The sequence below is a fragment of the Phalacrocorax aristotelis genome, chromosome 12, assembly GCF_949628215.1.
Source record: "Phalacrocorax aristotelis chromosome 12, bGulAri2.1, whole genome shotgun sequence".
NCBI classification, from domain to species: domain Eukaryota; kingdom Metazoa; phylum Chordata; class Aves; order Suliformes; family Phalacrocoracidae; genus Phalacrocorax; species Phalacrocorax aristotelis.
This window is the reverse complement of record NC_134287.1, coordinates 9594177-9608386: the sequence shown is the minus strand read 5'-3', so window position 1 is coordinate 9608386 and position 14210 is coordinate 9594177. Positions and strand designations below refer to the sequence as shown.

At 46.6% G+C, this 14210-nt stretch overlaps 1 protein-coding gene across 2 annotated transcripts in view; it reads left to right on the top strand.

Moving 5' to 3' along the window:
* The window catches only part of SH3PXD2A (SH3 and PX domains 2A), a 261018-nt gene that overhangs the window by 99394 nt on the left and 147414 nt on the right, over positions 1-14210 (top strand). For both annotated transcript variants that reach the window (XM_075108103.1, XM_075108101.1), the window contains exon 4: positions 10270-10346. In XM_075108103.1, the coding sequence (XP_074964204.1) occupies positions 10270-10346 (77 nt within the window). The remainder of the gene's footprint in view (positions 1-10269; positions 10347-14210) is intronic.

The window sequence follows — 14210 nt, the reverse complement described above, 5'->3', positions numbered from 1 at the left end:
AAGCTGTTGACATCTGACAGTGCCATTTCTTCCTTTGATTGGGCCTAGGCACCTTGCTGAATCCAGGAGAAGGTGGCCCTGGAAAGCTGGGGGTGCTCAGCACCCTCCACCCTGAGCTCCAGGGCAGCAGCTCAGTCCTCCGGGGTGCTCTCACACCCTTAACACTGTGTTTGCTTGCACATGGTGGAACTGAGAGGAATTTTTCAGAGAGATTGTCCTCAGACATCTTCTGGTGTCACCAGGCACTGCTGGTGCTAAGTTGCATGTAAGCGTAGTTTAGATTAAGTGGCCTGGGCTGGAAATGGCTGAAGTGCTCACACATGGAGGAGCTGGCTGTGAAGGAGGCTGGTTATCTGATAAGTAATTATAACATCATTTCCCTGTTCCTGTGCATTGGCTGAGCTGTGGTAACTGCTGGTGTGAGTGCTCTTAGTCGTGCAGCCAAGGTGGAGCAATCTGAGTGAGCTTTGCTGTCTCTGGGAGTCCAAGTGTCGGGACACTGGCTCATGTTGGTGCAGGCTGCATTCACCCACGTGGATCACTAAGTCCATTGCCTACCAATGGGTAGCTGGGCATCCCTCAGCTGGGAAGGGGCAATAAGGGTGGCTTCATGGTCAAGAGTTAAAGAGGAGGCACTGCTGGATGGCATGGCCACAGGCCTGACCCAAAGGCGGTTTTGTCAAGTGATGTGGCCGGATCGCACATCCCAGCTGGGTTATTGCACTGCAAGCACAGAGGAGGCAGGAGAAAGCGTGCAGGTCCAACTTCAGAGTCAGCACAGTTTGCTGCAAGCATGACCAGTCAGCCCCCCAGTGTGCTGGAAATGAAAGTGCCCATCTCTCCTCTGTAACACACAGAAATCAGCCATCCCTGCCTTAAAGCACTCGCTCATGAGTCTTTGACATCAACAGTAGCTTTATCTGGGATCAGAGCGGGCAGAGAAGAAATCCCTACCAGAGATAGTCTTAATGATAGAAAAAGGTAAGACATACTAAAAGGACATGTCTGGAACCAGAGAGTAGTGCCCGTGGTTTGACATGGTGTCTTGGTCTGCAGATGAGCTTCCTGACTCAGAGGCTGGCCCGCTTTGTTCTGGTTGTCATTCACTGGCTTGCTTCTGTGCCTGTCATTGTCTACTGAAAATTCAGCTTAAAATTAGTCAGAGGTTTCGCTTGGAAGACTCCAGGAGAGCACTTCCTTTTGGAGAGAGAACAGTGCTCTGTTTTGCAAAGCACAGGGGATTTAGTTTCTGAATACTGCTCTCTGAAACCCTAACTGGTGAGTTCCAGCCTCTGACAAGCACAGACACCTAGTTATGTTTGCCGCCACGTTGTTTGTTTGTTTAATTTCTGTATTAATCGGTGCCTTCCAAATACCACAACTGCTCTGAGGAACACTGTCCCTGCCAATCTGACTGCTGAATTTCACCTCCTGTAATGTGGGACATGTGTACCTGGCAGCTGACTTAATCGAGGTCTTCCACAGGAGAGAATTTTGCCTCATTTGCAGCAGAAATCGAGGATTTCTTTTTGATTAGAATAGATGTTTGAACAGAAAGATTTTCTGGCCCCAGATGCCAAGGTAGATATATTTTCATTCTGCATGCAATCAGCAGAGGGATCTAGGGACTGGCTTTATTGCTTTCGTTAGTGTGTGCTCATTTTGTGACCTTGTGAAGCCACCTTTGCATCCCTGCCCCTCAATTTCTACCCGCAATGTTCCTATAAGAATATATGCTGTAGCACCGCGTTATTGCATGACCTGCCTCCTAGTGATAATAATTTTGATCTGCATGGTGTAAGTGCAAATATTATTTTATTCACAGCTTTAGTTCTCAACCAGCTTAAGGGTGGAGTCTCCCAAGCAGTGTTATTGCCAGTCACGCCAAAGGATGTGGCTAGGACCTTACTGTGCTTTTCCAGTGTAGTTTGGCAAGGGTGTGTTGCAAATCCATCTCCCTCCAGTGACCTTGCTGCAAGGCTTTCAACCCCAGTGGATGTAGCTCAAAGGCTCCTTGTCAGCGCGGTAGGTGCTGGCCCAGTGTCTGTGAGGTAGTGTCTTGGGCTTAGGGTCGCGCCAGTGTGTGCATTAATGACAAGTCTCGTAAGAACTTATAAGGCAGTGCAAATGTTTTAATAGGCTCAATTCGTTAAGGCTCCTGCTTTAAAAGATTGAGGTGGGACCAGATCGTCCTTCCCTGAGGGTCCGTACCACCAAGCATCAGTAGAAAGACTCCTATTGACTTCAACAGACCCCAGTGAGGAAGGTGGTACTCGATGTGTTTTTGGGAAGAGTGGAGAAAGAGTGTAGTTAGTGTAGCTACAGGGCCATGGTCTTGCCCTTCAGGAAGAGTATTTTTCATGGTTAAGGTGGCACAAAGGCATTTGAGGGGCTCTTGCTTTTTCCTACTCTGGGGTCAGGAGCTGGAGTAGGTCAGATGATACAAGCATGTTCACCAGAAAATATGTGATAGAAACAGGGGCTGCTGATTCCCAAATTTGTTGGGCCAATGTACAGTGATCCACATTATTCCCACACTGGCTAAGGAGTGAAAGTTACTCTTGAAAATAGCACTGCAGACTGTCTGCGTACCCCTAGTGATTTGGAGATCACAGGTTAGGAGCCACTAACTACCTAGGTGAAAGCAGGACATCGGCATCAGCTGATACAGGAGGAAAACCAAGTGTTTCAGCAATGAGATGCAGTGGTTGACATTTCTCTGATCAGTTCGATATAGGGTCTAGATAGTTTGACTGTTATTTAAGCCCTGACATTTCCACATGTTAGAGGACTTGGGTCCTGCAAATTTGGAAACAGATCTTTTTGGAGGATGTTCAACAAAATGCAGGGTGCAGTGGTTGTGTAAGTGTGCAGATTCTTAGGGGAGAAGTATTCATAGGCAAGGGTGATGCTTTTGATCTGCATAGGCTTTCCTGTTTTTCTCTACCTTTTGCTCCCAGCATAGCAAAGACTGTATGCAAAGAGGGGGACACTCCTGCATCCTCTGCATGAGGAAGCTGGGCTGTTTCCTAAGGCAGTGTTTCTTGGATGTTTTGAAAACATGACCCTTTTTTGGCTCCTTATCTCTGTGGGACTCAGATCAGGTCAGTTCCTCCAGGTGTGCCAGTTGCCTGTGTTGCTGGCTGCAGGTATAAATACCATTCTCCCTCTCCCCTCGGTCAAACTGACTGCTTTCTGCAATTAAAAGCAGTTGGCTGTTTGCAGGCTAATGTGGCTCTTGCAACCCATAATTACAAATGTGTTCACTTTCCACCTTGGGGAAGCCAAGCTGTGTAGTTCAAGGAGGCACCAATTTCACTGCAGAAATTGAAAACTTTACTCACTGAATCAACACTCCCAACATCTTGCAACCACTCACAGACTGAGAAGTTCAGTTTTAAGGTATCTGGGGACTTGTGCTCGCACTGAGATCCTCTTGTGTGGGGTAGATGCTTTACTTTGCTGTACTCTGGAGGTAAGTTGGTTTAAGCAAGGTGATGGATCTCTTCAGGTTTGCTGGTTCCTGCAGACCAATGCACAGAGAGCCACCCCACAGTACGAAAACTGAAAGGATAATTTTGTAGCACTTTTGCCTGCCCTTTCCAGACCAAACATTGCATAATCTGCCTGCACCGTGATTCCTGCCTTGCTTTGGAGAAGTAGGAGATTTGCAGCTGGGGCAGCTGAAGAGGAGATTACAGGAGCAATGGGTTGTTTGGGTGATAGCAGCAGGGCACAGAGCGACATGAAGTAGCTCTTGGCTTATGCAAAACACTGTACAAACACTAACAAAGCTGTTAGCTTGAGATTTGCACCCCGTGGCCCCCATCTGTCACTCCTGAATTTAAACATTGGTGCTCGTCGCTTTTCTCCTTCTTCCAGCTGTGCCTGGTGCCATAGTCTGTACTAGCAAAGCTGTTCTAGAGCTGATGCTGTTGTCCCTGGAGGATAGTAGCCACCCCCACTGACAGTGGAAATCAGCCAGATTCAGAGGTAGGTCTTTGCTGGTGGGGAATCCAGCCTCGCCTCTTCCCTGTCTTTGGTTTCCCCTTGTAATTATCCACATCAGGGCATATTCTGCTTATCACTTCTAATGGAGGAAGATTTCTCTTCCTGGTGATATTCTTTTATACACACCATGTTATTTCCCATGCTTTATTGTTTCTTGGTTATTTTCTTTAACATTGCATCTTATGCACATTAAAAACAGGATCCAAGTGTAAAGGACACCCTCCCCACCATCCCCCATATCTCAGGGCAATACTTATATTGCGTGTGTTGGCTTTCCTGGCTGCCCCATCTGTCTCCATCACCTCTTGTCACCTTCCATATTAATTCCTGCTGATTAACAAAGGCCTTTATCAACTGGGGCTCTTTGGCAGCCAAGTTCAGCCAACAGTTGTGACTCTGTCACAAGTTTCTACTTATTAATAAGTCCTTCCCCCTCCTACCAGTGGAAACACTATGAATCATTTCCCTCCCTTTTCTTTGTCAGGAGCAAATGCCATCAGTGTTAGGACCCTGGCACTGGCTTTCTGACCCCAGGAAATCATGGGTGAAACAATCCATGGAAACTGGGATCTCCATGTAAAAGGAGGACATTATTTTGTAAGGAACACACCTCTCCTTTGGCCACTGTCAAATTGCCGTCTGGTTGGCAATCACATGTACTTCCATGAGAAACATACTATTGTTCTTCTGTCCCATAGTGTTGTGTTGTTGAATTATCTGTTTTACATTGCAGGGTGGCACTGCATATTTAAATGCTCCATTTGTGAGTTACACTGTGTGACAGGTGCCTGAGAGTTTCGGGCAGGACCCTGAGGTGGATGTCACAGCTTAAATGGGTTGAGGGGAATTTGTGTCATATCTGATTACACGTCTGTGCTTCTTCAGTGTATAAAAATATTATCAGCAGCTGTATGTGAGGAGCAGAAGCCTTCATAAAAATACTTGAGCTGCAAAATGGTTTTAGTTACACTGGAGCAAGCTGCTTAACCTAAAAGGAGAACCTGTAACTGTGTGAGGGCTAAATCCTTTCTTCTTTTTTACCAATGCAATCCCAGCGTAACTACAAAAAGAGTCTGATAACATCTCATAAGCAGATTCTGTCTCTGAGAAGTTGATCTTAGGCTGAACACCTTGATTGGCAATATATGTACAGACCTGGTACCTCCTAGGTTCTCAGGTAAAAAGAGGAGAGAACCAACAGCACAGTAACAAGAACAACATGGAGAGGCAGAAACAGGAGTTCTTCCCTGCTCTTAAGAGGCAGATGACTGAAAGAGCCTCCACAGCTGGAGCTTCTGTAGTCAGAGGCAGCGCGTCTCTTTTAAACATAAATCAGATGAGACATTACAGTATTTTTAATGTACCCATTAGTCTTCAGGCTGTCCACTGTTGAATATTTATCACATGGCTTGCTTCACAAAATGCCCTCTGAAGTGTGGTGACAGTACTTGAAGTAGAAGATTAAATGTGTCCATCATCCCTTTGACAGTGGGTTTGGGCTTTTCCTAACCTCTGGCAGATGCTCCTTGCGTGAAACAACCGGTGTCTTTTAAACAATCCATCACCCAGACGTCCCTTGAAAGGAGACTCAAGCTCAGCGATCAGAGTAAGAGCGTGAAGTGGATCTCTTCTCAGGTAGATTAAATAGGGGCTAAACAGCAATTTCCCTGCCTCCCTGTTGCCCCTGCTGCAGCTCCCACTCACTGCCTGGCTCTAAAGAGCAGCAAAGCTGGCAGCTCAGGGCTGAGCCACTGGTACAGTGGTGAGAAGATCATGAAGATATCCCTAGAAGGTCTCAAGGCCTAGATATACAGCATCTCTCCTTGGCAGTGAAAGGTGTGGTTAGGAGATTTATTTTAGAGGCTGTCTTAGAGCTTACAAATCACCACTCTAGGGCAGTAGCTGCTGTGACAGCTGGCATCTGCTGTGATTGTGGGGCCGTATAGCAGATGTCCCCCTCCCTTGAAGAGGAGAGAGTGGATTCTTCTGCTAGGCATCCCCTCAGGGACTTCTAGTGCTTCTCTGCCTAGTGATGCCCGGTGCTGTCCTGACTCCAGACTCTGCTCCACAGTGTCACCAAGCCCACCAGGAGCTGGGCTTCTTCCCTGCACAAATTGCATCCTTGACTATTACAAAGGATTTGGCTGTGGACCCTTCTGGTGTGTTCGGCACAGGTCTGTAGGCTAATGGGATGACCAGAGTGTTGGGATGCTTTTAAGCCTGTTTGTTCTTGGGGTCCATAGCACTTGTTAAAATCTGTGCTAGTCTAAGTATGAGGTTATGCAGGAATAAAGTGATATTCAGAAGATACCTTTAAGCTTGCAGAATCAGCAGCTGCCAGATTGACAGTCTCCTGCATAGCTTTATTCTTCCCACTTCGTGCACCCGCTGTGTATACAGGAGGAAACTGAGGTCTTGTGGGAGAAGAGGTGTGTGGTCGCAGAACTAGAGACTACATCTATATATATACAGAGAGATGAAGGGATGACTTAAGATGTCCCCTACAATGCTAAACCTGATACTTTGCCTCTTATCCACATTAATTTCCTAGGAATAATATTTTCTTTAAAGAAAAAAAGATAAAAATAAATATTGTTATCCTGCATTAGCAGCAGGGCTGGACCCCTGTGCCTTCCCCATTTCTCTCTTTCCCAGTGCCGCAGTCCTCAGAGTCCTTCCTAGCATGTGCCAGACCTCCCTTGGCCCAGTCCAAGCCTGGCACATTGGTGAATGAAATATTTGCACGAGGCAGCACCGTCCCGCATAGCCTATAGCTTCCCATATGAGTCCGGGACAGACTTCCCGTTCACTTGCTTGCTGAGCTGCAGCATAGTTAAAAAGCTGCTCATCCTTCTGTAAAATGAGGGTGTAGTGCTTGAGGAGGCTTAAAAGAGCGGCAGTAAAATTCAGGAGAGAGGAAGCATCACTGTATATACTTGTATAGAAGTTAATCTCTTCCTTAGAGATGTGGAAACTACCCAGAGGAAAAGCCAAGTGGCGCATAAACCACTACTCCACCCTCGCAAAGAAATTGCCTGGGCTGTTCTGCATTTGCTGGCCACCCTGGGACTTCCCAGCTTCACATCAGCACTGTGTGAAATGCTCCTTTCTACTGCCATCCTGAGGGCTCCTTGCTGGCTCTTATGTGCCCCTGCTGCTCGGCTGTCTGCCTGCCCTTTTTTTCTTTATGGTGACCCTAACTACCTCCTAAGACAAAGCTTTCCATTAATAGGGTCCGTGTCCAGTGCACCCACTTGGAAAGCACAGAGTGTACAGCGTGGGTCTCTCAGGTTACTTTCCTTTGCCAGTCCCATGGGAGCCCCTCTGCTTTCAGAGGAAGACCAGTAGAAATGGGGGAACTGGAGAAAGCAGTAGTAACTCACACTGGATCTGCAGTTGTTTCTGCTGGTCGGTCATGATGGCTTTGCCCGAGCTTCTGTCAGTACAGTCTGTCTCCCCAGAAAAGAGGAGAACCTGGGCATTTGGGAAGTTGTCCCTCCTTAGAGGTGCTTCAGTACCCCTGGCAATGAGACTTCTCTGCCTGAGAACCCCCAGGATTTGTGAGGGGGTCCCTCCTTGCTGCCCACCAGAACTGGATGTGTTTGCAGAGTGTCCTTGTTTGTTTTCTTGCTTTTTTCCTTTGTTAACTGCTATTCCATGGTGCTCTAAACCACTCAGTCTTCTCCAGATCTCAGTTTTGAATGCCATATCAGACCGGGAAGCTACAGATCTTCCCCACAGTCCCCACTGAGCTGCCTTCTCCAGCTTCCAACAGCAAAGAGAAAATCTTCCTTTTTCTGAAGGGATAAAAATGGAAGCACCTTCTGGGCTTTGCTTCATCCTAACACCGCAGTCATCCTGATATTTTCCATCTCCATTTAAGGACTGAATTAAGACTCATCATATCCTGGGGTCATTTTTGTCCTCTGTGTTTAATATAGTGTTCTTTATTATATTTACCTTGTTTCTTATGTTTGAGTCTTTCATTTATTATGTTACTTTAAAGACTGGGCCTCCCTGTAAACTGTCTTTTTAGGAAAGCTGAATTGCATTTACAGGAGATCTTTAATGTGATTAAGTATTTGGTTCCTTTATGTTTTTATATGGTCACCGGTTTGACTTTGGACTCATGGCTTGAACTGAAAACAGGAAAGCCAGAAAGTGAGAATGTTTCCAGAATGTCACTTTCTCTCTGCAGTATATTTATAAAAGTTGCAAATAAATACCAAGATCTCCCACACCAGCATTTCTGGAGCACAGAGAAAGGAACTAGTCCCTTCTTTACAGCTACCCCTACACCCCTTCCCCCCAAAAAAGCAGCTTACTCCAGTCAAGCAGTACAAGTACAGTGTGATCCTGGAGGCTATCAGAAATAGTAAGAAATGTTTTGGAAGTGCAGGTAATTCTTCCCATTTACTAGGCAGAGAAGCAGGAAAGCAGCAATGTTTTGGTATGGCCAAAGTTGGTTGGTGGAGGGATATGAAAGTGCCACTTTCTTTCTCCAGCAGCTTATTAACTAAATTGCTCAAGCTCAGATGAATGTCTCAGACACCTATTGAAGTTTTCCCCTGTGCTCGGTGACCGCGTGGCATTGCGTCCTACAGAGATGGCTCTGCATCAGCTTTATAATGAGATAACCACAGGGAACCCAGAGAGATAAATTTATGGCACTAGGAAACAGCTTTGCCGCACAGGACAAACTGTTTTGCTGCCAGAATTGGGGATGGACATAAACCACTTTCTCCTGTCTGAAACAAAAGGCTTTAACACCCGCCAGATTAGCAGCTGTGGAGGAAAAGACAACCAAAAGGGGCAGAGTCTGGGAGGGTTTAAAGCCTCTGCTACTGGACTGTTAAAGGCCTGCCATTTCATTAACCTCTCAGCTTGTGCAGTCATGACAAAATCAAAGCCACATATTCAGATTTTGGATCTGATTTCATTTTCTAATCCATTTTCTTATCCCATGATCTATGGATGAGTATCTCATTTGCCTTTTGGCAGAAGTTTGGAGCAGGGGGTGGTATGTATGTCAGTGTTTTTTTCTAACGTAGACATTTCACGGACTAAATAATGCTGGCAGATACTGTTTTCTTCCACCACAAGGAGAACATGTAATTTATTCTTGTCTCATTACATTAAAAGAAATACAGCACAAAAGAAAAAGGGAAGAAAACGACCAAAAAAGGATATGAAGATATAATCCCTTCAAGTCAAAAAAATACCAACTGTATGACATCCTTGTGTGTGGAGAAACTCAGCTCCTAGATTATTTTGATAAACTTTGTTACAATCAATTTTACACAAAACCCAGCCGTTTATTTAATCTTAACTGCTTGCAGAAATGTCATCCAGTAAGGACACTGAGGTTATTATTTTTTTTACTTTCAAAAAAAGAGAGTTTGTTTATTTTTCTTCTATTATTTGGTTTCCCTCTGTAGATTGATAAGGGCTGTGTCACCAACAGCCTTGTATTTGCTTGTGAGCTGGCTGTGTGGTTTGTCTGCCTGCAAGGGCAGGAGCATTCACAGCAGAAGGCAGCTGAGTGGGCAGACATGGGGTGTAGATGGATCCCACATCCCACCCCAGCGATGCTCCCTGCGCTGCCAGCACGGATGTGCCAAAGCAGCCCCAGAGTAGAAGAGAGTCATAACATAGTGTCGGTCCATTCCAGGATAATGCCAGCACTCAAAGGGGATCAAAAGTTTTTGTGTTAGCTACAGGATGAAATCAGAAAAACTCCCTCTGCCCCCTGAGTCTCTGTGGTCCCCCTTCGGCAACGGTCGATGAGGTTTCACAGAGCTGCTGTGCCTGTGGCAGTTGTTGGCCGTGCGCCACATCTCCTGTGCAAACTTAAGACCAGCAACATCCAGCAGCGAGAGGTGCCGCGCATGATCCCGTAATAGCTATTGTCCCACGTTCCTCCATTGCCTGGCCCTGCAGTGTGTTGCTGTGCAGTTTGCTCTGAGGGCAGGAACGGTCTGCTGCTCGCACCTCCTCCAAGTGTGCTGTCTTGTCTGTCTTGTAGTGATGGGGGGCCGCAGTCACACAAAGCTGCTGATGTGCGAACCTCTCCAGTACTGAGGCTTCTCTGCTGGGGGCATGACAGGGTTGCAGAGCTCAGCCACCGGCAGTGCTGACAGCTGTGGTCGGGACCAGGGATGAAACCCCATCTGCTGACCTTCCTGCTCAGTGCTGCTGTGCTATTCCACATGGCAGGCGATGGCCCTAACCCTCCCTTTTCATCTGTTCCCTCCTCAGGCAAGATCCTGTTCCGGAGGAGCCATGTCCGAGACGTAGCTGTGAAGAGGCTGAAGCCCATCGATGAGTACTGCAGGGTAAGAGCTCTGGGGGAGCGAGTGGCAGCCCTGCGAGGTGGGGCCTCACAGCCCACCAGGCTGGGCTTTCCCTGCGGATATTACTAACAGCTTCATCTGTCTTGAGTCCATCATAAGGGATGGTCCCTTGCAAACACCATCAGGACTAACAGGGCAAGTGAAACAGGCTGCTGTTTTCTTCCAGGGTCCTCACAGCATTCTACCCTGCAAACTTTGTGCACTGGATTGGTGCCTCTTTTACTCAGTAAAGACCATAAGCCTCATCCGCCTAAAGGTGGATTTTATTTGTACTTCAGCCTTGATGAATGCAGGAAGTGAGCAGGCAGAGAGGCACAACTAAGACAGCATTTTCTTGTGTTCCCTGCTCGTCTGTCCCCCAGTGCCGCACGAGGGCCGTTGCTGGCTGGTGCAGCACTCAGGGTATACTGGTGGCTTCCAGGAGTGCTCCTCCTGATGAGTGAAAACGTGGAAATTTATTGCAGGACAGAAAAGCAGGGCTGTGTTGAGAAGATGATTAAGTTACCTAATCTTTCCTTTCTGGCTTAGAGTTTATGATTTGATGATAATTAATCCTCTGACAGTAGATTAAAAGTCGTTTCTAAGTAAGGCGGATACTCAGTTTTTGTAGAGGTATTGAGCACGTCAGCGCATAATTTAAACCCCAGACTTCCTCTCTTATTTCCCATGGGGTTTTCTTTCTGTTTTTAGAAAGGCAGAGGAGCAGGTGGAGGGAAAAAAAATACATTCCCAAGAACGTCTCTAGTCAGACATTTGCTCATCCAAAATTGGGAGCAGATTGCCGAAGTGCCTGAGGCATGCTGGAGTGCGGGCAATGAAACCCATGCCATCTGCACCCACCCCGCTGCAGGGCAAGGAAGCTGCAATTAAAGTCTTATCTCATGAGATCAGGCTTTCTTGTGCGACAATTAATGTACTGTCTTCCTGCCGGCGGCTGAATGGCTTTCTTTAAAATATGTAGGGTCTCACTGCATCCCCAGCCTCCCTCCTTCAGACAGGAACTGCCCACGTCAGGAGCAGTGAGGGCTGATGTCAGGGTTCACCCAGCAGATGCGCGGTGGAGAAAGCAGCGACTTACACCGGGGGGCAGCTGCTTCTCTGGGACCCTATTGTCTGTGCCCTGGACAGATCCAACCGGACCCAGCCAGGCCCGCCAGTGTCCCCGCGGTCACGGCCAAGGGATGTGTTGTGGCGTCGGCCACTGACACGTTCATTGACACCACAGTGCTGTGATTGCTGCCCTCCTCCTTGCCTCCTTTTTTCTCTCCTGGAGAAGTCTGGCTCAGTTCGCTCTGATTCAGATGATACGGGAAAGATTTGATGCTTCCCAAAAAGCCAAGTTGTATCCTTAATCTATTTGTTGATAGGTGATGCTTTTATGAGCATAGACCCAGCCGTGTTAGGTTAGACCCCAGTTTCCTCCAGTGCAGTGTTTCCTATCTCCAGGAGCAACGACAGTGGTGCCCAGCAAAGAGTAAACATATAGTGATTTCTCCAGAATATTATCCCAGCTTCCAGTGATCTCTGGCTTACAAGTTTCTTGTGCGTGATGAAGTGTCTTTTTATTTCATTTGCAGTTTACTGTAATTTGTATTTAATTTGTCTCAGTACATCACAGTAGAAGGTGTTTAAGTCTGGATGGCATTGGAGAGTGAGGCTTGTAGTCACTCAAAAGCTTGAGCGGGCACCACATCTCATGTCTGCATGAGTGCTTCAAGAGGGCTACGTCCTCCATAGTGTCTTTCTGCATGGGATGTCAGGTCTTTAAGGAAAGAAGGCCCTGGCTAACTCATCTGTCTCCCTGGGGTGTATCTTGGTGGAGCATGTATGACTGTGGTTGTGTCTGAACAGTTTGGGCTGCAGGTAGGTGGGAGCTTCAGTCAGTACTGGGAAGTAAAGCAATGCCAAGGGGGTTTTTCCATCCCCTGCATTTGACTCCAAACCCATGCTGGGACATTAATTTGTGTCCAGTGCCGATGGTAAGCAAGCTTGTGCTCACTCCTCAAAAACATTATAGATGTAGCTATGATGTCCTGCCTACCATCCAGTACGGGCTGATTTTTCTGCTTCCATTACAGCCTCCTCCTAATTACAGGCAGTAGAATGAAGATGGTAGTTGTTCACACCATTACCTGGCACAGGACGTACCCAGTCATTCTTATATCCCACAGCACACAGTTGGCAACCTGTGTAAATAAACAGAGGGTCTGAGATTTGCAGCTCATACCTCTCCCAACCTTCCTAAGTCTGAATGTTTTATGAGAATAAATTTTTCTTTTGAGTGTTTACGGTTCATCCAATTTGCGTTTATTCAAAGAACGGTTGTCCTATGTTATTGCTGTTTCAAACTTGGCCCAGGATATGAATGTCCACAAGACTGAAAATAATTATGAAAATCAGGCACTGAACTTCAAAGGTACAAAGAAACAGCTTGTAGGAGAGCTGCTTGGTACAGTGAAGTCAGAGGTAGTTCTGTAACTGACCTTCAGCAGGGGCAGGATTTCATCATAGGCTTAAAATTCAGAAACACTACCTTCACTGAAGGTCACCACTTACAAGGTTTCTGGAAACATGACCTTCATAACCTTACTGTAGTCTTTCCATCCCAATAACTGGGAATGACAGAAAGCTGTGAATTTGGAACAGAAAATTAGGTGGTGATTCTGAACCAGAGTGGCCTCACTTCACCAGCTAAACCAGACACAGGGTCTCTCCATTCAGCTGTAACTACAGAGGGAACTTGAGTGACTTGCTTGGCTCTGATGCTAACGTCTAGAAAGCTAAAGTGAAATGCAATGAATCCCCTCTTGGTGTAAGAAGGGAATTTTTTTTGGCTAATAAAATATTACTCACTACTCTTTCCTACTCTGTGGCAGCTACTGGTACATGTGCGTAACTTGAGAATGGGATCACACCCACCTCTTTGGAAGTGTTAGCTGTTTTCCGCATTTCTTCCCCTGTCCAGTGGATGGTTTGACTCTTTAGAGAATTTTATAGAACTGTAGGGCAAGAGCATCAATTTGACAAATTCAGTCTGTCTTCTATAAAAGAGGAGTGCAAAGCTTATGTCCGTGCTAGTCCCAAAATGGGTAGGCAGGCAACATCTTAGTTCTGAAAAATTTAAAGAATTATGCTGGAATGATGTGGGTGAAGTTGATGGAGAGAATCTGACATGGGATAATAAAAAGAATAAATGAGACAATAGATCTTTGTCCACTGGAATCTGTGAGGGAGCAGAGGAGAGAGGCAAGTTCAGTTGCAAAGTTTGTGGTAATTTTTTTGCCAGATGAGGGTTCTTCATCCATTTTACCTGCCCTGGAAAGAAGAAGCACAGATGGGCCCTGGCAAATGAGCGGTGCAAATGTTCGACCGTTTGTTGTTTTGTTTTTGCAGACACATCTGACAGAGCATGGTGGTTTGCATGGCTGAGAAGCAGGTCTGACTTCTGCTGTTTGGATGTGTCATGGTCCCTGTGCTGGGCACAGGAGCAGTGACAGGCAGAGGCTGTCTGAGAGTTTGTGGGATACTTGGCAGTAAGGGGAGGTCTGCAGAATGTTTTGTATCAGGGGCATGAGCCCTCTGCACCCTACAGCATGGGCCTCCCGACCCCTCAAACCTGGGTGATTCTTCATTGCGTTCTAACAGCTAAGAGAAATGCCATCACAGAGGTAATTAGGCCAGTATTTTTGCTAAGGCCACAAGAAACTTTGAAGTTGCAATGAAAAACAGAGTGGGACACAGAGAAGAAGATTTCCAGGACTTTTCTCATCCGTAAACATGAAAGTGCAGGGTCTGGATGTCCTTACTGGTCATCTGAGTGAGTTACCAAACAAACTGCATTTTGCC